Below are 9,420 nucleotides of genomic sequence, written 5' to 3'. Positions count from 1 at the left end.
TGGAGTGTGTGTGTTATACTGTTTAAGGACTTTTTGCCTCTTCCATGATTGTCTGGATCAGCTCTATACAGGACAATTTTGAGTCCTCGAGTTGCAATATCCTCTGCAATTAATCTTCAGCTAGCACAGAATACATTGCACCCTTCTACCATACCGACATGATATAACCCTCCTTGTAAATGCTGTTGCAGCAGCATTCACCAAAAAGTAAAAAAGGTTGCATTTTAGAATGAGGCAAAGGAACCTTTTTGTGCACAATCCCGAGATGAAATAAATAATAATTGAAATGTTGACAAACCATTAGCTTAGCAGTCCTTTCAAAGAATCTCTCCCACTTTTGTGAGCATTAAAAAATAAAATCAACATGGAAGATACCAACCATTTAAAAGCAGTCTTATACTTTAAGTTATGGAGACAGTTTGTTAAGAGTTTCCTAACACCTCTCAGGACCCTTCACAAACTAGCATTCCCAGGCTTCTTTGGGGGAAGCCATAACTGTTTAAAGTGGTATCATAGTGCTTTAAATGGATGGTCTGGATGTGACCACAGTCTGATCCCTAAAATAAGGATATTTTTAAACAGCTCAGGTAAAGATGAAGACTATGTAAGCTTTTTTCTTTTGACCACCATCCTTTCTGAAGAAGTATTGCACCCATCCCTTCTTAAAGGAAAAGGAATACTATGCTCTTAGAATAATTGCCATGAATGTTTTCTTCCTTTCAGTATATATAATGTTCCATGACTGCCAGATAAGCCCACATAACAAGCCTCAGCAGAGCAGTTACGATTATGGCTATTATCCTATTGACATTTGACAGTAGTAATAGTATTAGTAGCAGCAGTAGTAGTACAACTCCTCTTACACCCTATGGTGGCAGCTGCATGTACTACTATCTCCATGTTAGACACTCTTGCTATAGTTGATGCATCTCTTTGACAAAATTGTCACCTAGAGGCTGAAACTGGAACAATGTTTTCTATGAACCTTTTGCAAAGCGTGGTGGTATGACACTAAATTTGGAATGGGAGAATTTCCCCTTTTTACACGCTGGTGATTGCAGAGAAATTTTTGAGAGTGTGCACACATCTGTTAAGACTGGGGGGAGGCTTTTGTTAGTGCAGGGTCGGGGTGGAGGTGGATGGAAGCTTTTGCTCTGCAGTGATTGCTGTACCAGCTGTTCATTTGTATATCTCTTCCTTACAACTGCCTCCGATTTGTCTTTGCTCATCGCCACCCTGCTTGTACCAAAATAAAAATAAATATGCAATTGTCTTTTAAAAAAAATCAAGTTTGGGAACAGCATGATAACCCTCTAAGTCATACTTGGAGTAGATCACTCTCAGTATGATTAACATTGGATCTCAACTCGGAAAATCATCAAATTAGTTTCATGCACATTTGCATGATTAATTCTGAATGCAGAATTTGGTTTCTTTGGCACATAATTTTGCATTCAAGGTTATAGAGCAGGAGTAGTCAACAAGGTTGCCTGCAGATGTTTGGCTCAGCTCCCATCAGACCCAGTCAGTATTGCCATTGATCAGGTATGATATGAGTTGTGATCCAACACCATTTACAGCGCACCATAGTGACTATTTCTGGTGCAATGTATACCTGCTTATTGTCAGTGCAGAGCACTGGCCTAAAGTTAGGTTCTTGGATTGTTAATTTGTGCATGAATAGATTGCTGCAGCCTCTGCTGCTATTACTGAATGCAGGAGCATTCCCAGTAAAATCATTTTTTTTAAAAATAAATATTTTTAGAAGTGTGTTATTATTATTGTCTCTGGAATACTTTGAAATAGCCAACTGCCTCTTATGCATAACTGGAGGAGAATTTTGTGAACCCAGCATCTTCAGGATTTTGTCTCTAAAATAATTTTATCAGCTCTTAAAGCTTTAGGAGAGTAAAATCAGGAGCCAAGTCTGTAACAAACTGATGTGAGGCTGTCTGTCAGCAAAGGCTTGAAAATTGTTTCAAAGCACAGGAGGAATAAACGGACAAGCACTACAGTACATAATGTGAGGTTGCCACTTTGCCAGGCTTAATTAGGGCAGTGATTGTGTTATTCACATGCACTACTTGGTCAATTTAGCCGTGCTCACTTTATGTTCACATTAAGCAAATAATATTTGCACTTAATGGTGTAGCAACTACCACAGTTTTTCTCTAGTTTTGTTAGACATGAACCAAGAAAATAATGTGTTCTGCTGGCTCTCCTTTCCTCCTGAGTTGATTTACCATCTTTTTGGACAGCATTCATCTAGCCAAGGTATATGCATCCTCATGATGGTAAAAACAGACATTTGCACATTTTCCCCATTTGAAATTAAGCATTAAAATAAACCTACATGCTGATAGCTTAGAAGTATTTCAAAATCCTTTTAACGTCTGCCTGAGAATCTAGAATTGTTCCCATTCTAGTGCTTAAACTTTTAATGGGGAAAATACATTTAGAAACGAGTGACTTTTGCAATGGTTTATCCACCCTAACAATGGAATGTTACAGGAATGATATTTTTCAAACTGTTTGACAAAGGTAATTAAACTCTTTAAGGTCTGCAAAAGCTTTTTGCACTAAGTAATGGTTCCTTACAACATTAAATAAAGCTGTAACATATTCTGGGCTCCTGCTGGGAGGAAGGGCGGGATACAAATTAAATAAATAAATAAATTTAAACCTTTACAACAGTACAGGCTAAGTGCATCAGGAATGGGGTTTTATTTCTGGTAGGGAATTAAGAGACCAAAGATGCCTGCATTTATATTAGTCACTTATTGCGTGGATCTAGTACCTGCTGAATATAATAGAAGGGCTAATGGAGTCTGTATCACAGCTACTCATCATTGGATCCCACAGTTCACTTCAATAGAGTTAAATGCCAGTTTCAGGATTCTAGTATTAGCTTTCTAGTTCTCCCCTGTTACTCTCCACCTGCTGTGGTTGATCACCAGTCCACTGCACAATGTTGTCTCTCAAGTGCTGCATGATGACTGTGGATTCCTTGTAATACTCTAGGCTGAGCATCTCCAGCCCAGCGATGGCCTTATCAAAGGCAGCCTTAGCTAGCTTGGTTGCCTGCTGAGGGTTGTTAAGAACCTCATAATAAAGGATTGAGTAATTCAGGGCCACAGCCAAGACCAATGGATGAGTAGGTTCTAAATGCCACTGACTTATTTCCTGAGCCTCCCCATAAGCTTTCTCTGCCGATTTCACTAGTGTCTCCTTGGCATCAGACAGGGCCACCTCAGCTAAGTAGCGGTAGTTGTCCCCTTGCATCTTTAGGTAAAAGGCCCGGCTTTCATAATCTGTTTCACTGCAGTGTTTGAGTAATACATGGTCCAGCAGGCTAAGGATCTCCCAACACTGTGCTTCCAGCTCCTTTTTTATGGTCTCACGATAGGCTTGTGCTTGTTCCTTCTGCTTTCCAACCCCCTGCTCCACTGAGTGCTTTAGCCGTCGCCAAGAAGAGCAACACTCCCGTGTTAGGAGCTTATAGGCCTCAGAAAGCAAGGTCTTCTCCTCGTGGGTTAATGGGTCTTTCCCTTCCATCACAAGCTGCCTCATGGCAGTGGCCATGTCCTTGTATCTGCCACATTGTTCTGCTAGCTGTGCAGCCTGCACCAGCTGCTTGCGGCTCAGCATTGACAGGGAGAGACCAACAGTCACAGTGGGAGGTTCTAGCTGTGTGGCAGGCAACAAGTGATGTCATAGGGACAGGAATGTTCTGAAGCAGCCAATCTATTTCCACAAAAACTATAGTATATTAATCTACAGAAATGCTGCAGCATTTAGAATAGAAAAATATGCTACATGAAGATCTCAGTAGTTCTCAAGTACCATAGTGATGTTTGGAAATGTGCAACAAGTGTTCTTGCTATTTACAAAATGTAATTATTTCATATTTGAAGAATATAAGATGTATAACAGGTGTTTTCAAAATCAAAACAAAGAAGATAATCAAAAAGTGTTCTGGAACAATTGCCTGAAATGTGGGCTAGTAAAGATAATGCCAGCCATATTACTAAGGCCCCGAGCGTTACTAGGGGCTCCTCTTATAAATAAAAAGTAGGCTGGTAAAAAAATGTGCAGGCCAGAAGCATGACTAGCTCGTGAAGGAGAAACAGAGAGTTTCTCCCAGTGTTGCCAACAAGATTGTCCCCCCACCAGATCCACACCCAAAATCCACCGAAGTTCACTACACGCCTTGTCTGATAACATTTGTAAGTTATTGCAAAACACTGTTATGGGGAATTGCTTTACAAGGTGGATAATAGAATTTAAAAGGTTCGAAAATGCTCTGTGTACCTTGTATTTAAGTTTGGAACTGCAGATATAAATATGTGTGTTCATCTTTTAGATTTGAAAGTATGGAGGTTTTGCATTCCTGGCTTTTTTAGGTTTTAAAAATGCTGTTTGTGTGTGTTTGGTTGGTTGGCTACTCCGGGAACAGGATGCTGGACTAGGTGGACCTTTGGCATAATCCAGCAGGCTCTTCCTATGATGATTATAAGATGTACTGTTTCTACAAAGGGTACCCGTTATGGAATCACCTTATTAAATACAAACCAAGGTTCCCAAATGGTGAGGCAGGTGCACTCTGTGCATGCCATTTATTTCTTATTGTTCCTAATCATCATAGGAACTCATGATAGGAACATCATAGCAGTCTCTTCTGCTCAAGTCTGCAGGAGCCAGCTGTGGTTTGCGAGGAGTTGGTGGTGCTTAGGCCGCATCACACTTTGGGTAGAATATGGTCTGCACATTTTCCTTCTCAGTGAGCCAATTAGCAAGAATGTCCTTGTCTTTACACTTTTAAAAAACAAGCACACCAGAGGATCTGGATACTTAACTTAAAAATCTTCCTCCCTGTCATCGGCTCATTGGGTGGTGTTGGGTACATTATTCTGGTATCCTTTCAATCAAAGAGGTAACCAACTAGCCATGGTTTACAGCAGAAATGAAACAATACTCAAGTAGCACTTTAGAGACTAAACATAGGGACAGAAATACAAACAATGTAAAATACAAGAAAATGTCTTGTAGTAGATCAAAAATTAAAAGGCTAGATTTTGGCTGGGAGTTTCATGAAATACACAATAGAGGAAAAAATAATGAAATTGAAGTATTTGTAAAAACCACCAGATTATCACCATAAAATGTTTGACATCCACTAGATTTCCCACTAGTCATTAGAAAGGAAAATTTGCTAGCAGACGAGTGCCTAAAAATACTAGATTTAGTGGGGAAATCACTAAATCAGCAACAGTTTCTCCTGCCCCAGTCTGCTGTGTTTCTGTGTTAACTGTAAAGGAAGGGGATTAACTTCTTCCTCATCCAGATTAAAAACTAATTTCCATAGTGATTGTGGAGGATGTCAGTCCCCTTCCTCCATAGCCAGTATAGAAACTGACACAGGAGAAACAGTGCTCTGTCCCTACCCACTTGCCTGGAGAGAATTCCATATACTTGCCTACGGGGAATTCCTGGTCGCTAGTGGTGACTAAGAGATTGGCTAAATACATTTACAAGACTGAAAATGTTATAAATGCTCAGCTGAGCAATTTGAATGCTCAATTTAAAATATGGTCAGGCACTACTTGTTAATGGGCTTTCCCTGAGGATGTAACTACCTCACAATTAGTTTACAAGAGGCTACAACACTACAAATGGTTGTCTAGAATAACTTTAAAAGATACAAGGCAGAGTGGTAGTTTTTATTAGACCATGTCACTAAAATATCTAATTATAGGTAATTCAGCCCAACCTCAGGCTCTGTTATGAACTATTTCAGTTAAAACAACTGGTTCTCATCATCTGGGGTTCCTTGGAGGTCCCCTGGCTTGATTCAGGGGAGCTTTCCCCTCGGCACCAATAGTTCAAGAGTTGTCATTTCTGCTCCCCACTTGGGCTGCTTGCACAAACTTTCTAACCCATTCCTCTACTACACTATCTGTGTGGAGAGTAGGTGTGCAGCCTGACCCCATGTGTGTGTGTGTGTGTCAGCTCTCACCCCAGTCCTAGATCATCCTGACTTCTGTCATCGTGATAAATATCTCCAATTTAAGAACTGGAGATCCAAGATCCACTACAGAATTCATAGCATTATGCTGCAAAGCCATCCCATTTTGAATGGCCTTCAGTTGAACTGGTTCCCAGGCTTTCAGATACACTGGTTTGCTAACAGGCTAATTTGAAAGGGAGATGGGCTGCACTCACTGATAATATCTGAGGTGTTATGCATCCGCCCCCATCAGCAATTAAAAGGGGCTGCTGTGATGTCCCTGTATATAGATATTACTGTAAATATGGTAAGTGCAGGTTTATTAAAGTATATATGGTAAGTGGACTGAGTGAGAGGGGGGAGTACCTGGGCTAGAATGCTGGAGAATGCTGTATGATGATTGGCTGAGCATTTGAGTGGCTGAAGGTATAAATGAGAGGATGACAGTTGAGAGGGAGTGGTTGTTTTGGGTTGTGAGGAGTTGAGGGAGTTGTGGGTTGGATTGCATTAGGCTGGTATTGAGGCAGATTATATATGACAAAAACATAAAGAGTAACTCAATATATGAAACCATACGCTTGTTAAATATACCTTAAGTAATCTTGTTATTTCCTGGTGTTTATAAATATTTTCTTGGTTTATCAAAAGCCTAATCCTTGGCTGGGGTTTCACAGACCAGAAGGGTGGGCAGGGTATTTACCAAGGTGGAGAAACAGTATCAAATGGTGGCAGCGGTGATGAGATAGTGTAACATCATCAAGTATCCAGAGCAACCCAGGGCTGTATGCTTTATAGACACAAAGATACAGGGGGGTTGTGGCCTGCAAGTGCACCCAGACACAAAGTAACAATAAGCCAGAAGGAGACTAAGGCAAAGTCTCAAGGCAATATTGTGAAATAGGGAGTGGCTGGTGGTGCTACCTAGCAGTGGGATCTTGCGAGATCTGTGCTAGAGCCGGTGAGAGAACAAATAAAAACCAGGATCCTGACTTGTGGTGACCAGAGCTGGGGCACACAAGGTGGGACCTGACAGGTGGTGGCAGCAGGCTTTCCTGACAGCTGCTTTCGAGGTATACATGGGAGACATGCAGAGTCTCTGTGAGGTTTGGGAGGAAAACCTGGGAATCCTGATAGATGATGCTACCTGGGAATGGCTCTGGTTCAAACCCCCACTTAAAACTACCTCGGCCAGAATCCAGAAAGCAGTTCTGAAGACCCTAATATGCTGGCACTGGACTTCTGAGTGGCTGTCCCAGATCAATAAATATATACATGTTGGAGGGGATGTGTTTGCAAAGGGACCTTTTTACATATGTGCTGTTGTTGTTATGTGCCTTCAAGTCGATTACGACTTATGGTGACTCTATGAATCAGTGACCTCCAAGAGCATCTGTCATGAACCAGATCTTCTAAGTTCAGGTCTGTCGCTTCCTTTATGGAATCAATCCATCTCTTGTTTGGCCTTCCTCTTTTTCTACTCCCTTCTGTTTTTCCCAGCATTATTGTCTTTTCTAGCGAATCAGGTCTTCTTATTATGTGTCCAAAGTATGATAATCTCAGTTTCATCCTTTTAGCTTCTAGTGACAGCTCTGGTTTAATTTGTTCTAACACCCAATTATTTGTCTTTTTCGCAGTCCGTGGTATCCGCAAAGCTCTCCTCCAGCACCACATTTCAAAGGAGTTGATTTTTCTCTTATCTGCCTTTTTCACTGTCCAACTTTCACATTCATACATAGAGATCGGGAATACCATGGCCTGAATGATCCTGACTTTGGTGTTCAGTGATACATCTTTGCATTTGAGGACCTTTTCTAGTTCTCTCATAGCTGTCCTCCTGAGTCCTAGCCTTCTTCTGATTTCTTGACTATTGTCTCCCTTTTGGTTAATGACTGTGCCGAAGTATAATCCTTGACAAGTTCGATGTCCTCATTGTCAACTTTAAAGTTACATAAATCTTCTATTGCCATTACTTTAGTCTTTTTGACGTTCAGCTGTAGTCCTGCTTTTGTGCTTTCCTCTTTAACTTTCATCAGCAGTTGTTTCAAATCATTACTGGTTTCTGCTAATAGTATGGTATCATCTGCATCTCTTATTGATATTTCTCCCTCCAATTTTCACACCTCCTTCATCTTGGTCCAATCCTGCTTTCCGTATGATATGTTCTGTGTACAGATTAAACAAATAGGGTGATAAAATACACCCGTCTCACACCCTTTTCTATTGGGAACCAACTGGTTTCTCCATATTCTGTCCTTACAGTAGCCTCTTGTCCAGAGTATAGGTTGCGCATCAGGACAATCAGATGCTGTGGCACCCTCATTTCTTTTAAAGCATTCCATAGTTTTTCATGATCTACACAGTCAAAGGCTTTGCTATAATCTATAAGCACAGGGTGATTTTCTTCTGAAATTCCTTGCTCCGTTCCATTATCCAATGTATGTTTGTGATATGATCTCTGGTGCCTCTTCCCTTTCTAAATCCAGCTTGGACGTCTGGCATTTCTCGCTCCATATATGGTAAGAGCCTTTGTTATAGAATCTTGAGCATTACTTTACTTGCATGGGATATTAAGGCAATAGTTCAATAATTACTGCATTCTCTGGGATCCCCTTTCTTTGGAATTGGGATATCTATTGAAAGTTTCCAGTCTGTGGGCCATTGTTTAGTTTTCCATATTTCTTGACAAATTTTTGTCAAAATTTGGACAGATTCAGTCTCAGTAACTTGTAGCAACTCTATTGGTATGCCATCTATTCCTGGTGATTTTTTTCTTCCAAGTCTTTTAAGAGCAACTTTTACCTCACATTCTAAAATTTCTGGTTCTTCATCATATGGTTCCTCCATGAATGAATCTGTCATCCTGGCATCTCTTTTATAGAGTTCTTCAGTGTATTGCTTCTATCTTTCTTTTCTTTCATCTCAGTCAATCAGTGTGTTCCACTGTTGATTATTCCACATTCCTACTCGTGGTTTAAATTTCCCTTTAATTTCTCTAATCTTTTGGAATAAGGCTCTTGTTCTTCCCTTTTTGTTGTCCTCTTCTATTTCTATACAATAACTATTATAATAGTTCTCTTTGTCCCTATGTACTAGTCGCTGTATTGTTGCATTTAGGGTTCTGACCGTGTTTCTATCTCCTTTTGCTTTCCCACCCTAAAGTGGTAACTTTTGGAGAATCCACCATTACTTGTAAAAAATTCATGCCAGACCCAGGCCTTACGCTTCTATCAATAGAAACTGACTCCAATCTGTTGTTTATATATAAGGAACTAATCTCTTGGTTGTTGACAGTGGTCCAAATTTAGTTCTAAGTGCTGTAAATCAGTGGAGGCGCCCTCTTTGGGACTCAGAGGGGGGTTGGTTGAATGGTGCATGAGATATAGCCCTGTCTGAGCATCTCACAGTATTGCAGA

The 9,420-nt window shown here is 40.6% G+C and overlaps 1 protein-coding gene across 1 annotated transcript; it reads right to left on the bottom strand.

The window, feature by feature from the left end:
* Positions 1-2,904: 2,904 nt before the first annotated feature.
* LOC133378741 (14-3-3 protein gamma-like) lies at positions 2,905-3,648 on the bottom strand. Its single transcript, XM_061613367.1, has one exon. The coding sequence runs from the start codon at positions 3,646-3,648 to the stop codon at positions 2,905-2,907; it is 744 nt and encodes a 247-aa protein (XP_061469351.1).
* Positions 3,649-9,420: the final 5,772 nt, after the last annotated feature.

This window comes from Rhineura floridana, chromosome 3 (genome assembly GCF_030035675.1).
Source record: "Rhineura floridana isolate rRhiFlo1 chromosome 3, rRhiFlo1.hap2, whole genome shotgun sequence".
Lineage (NCBI taxonomy): Eukaryota > Metazoa > Chordata > Lepidosauria > Squamata > Rhineuridae > Rhineura > Rhineura floridana.
Note: the sequence above shows the minus strand (reverse complement) of the source record. Positions and strands in the feature narration are given on the sequence as shown.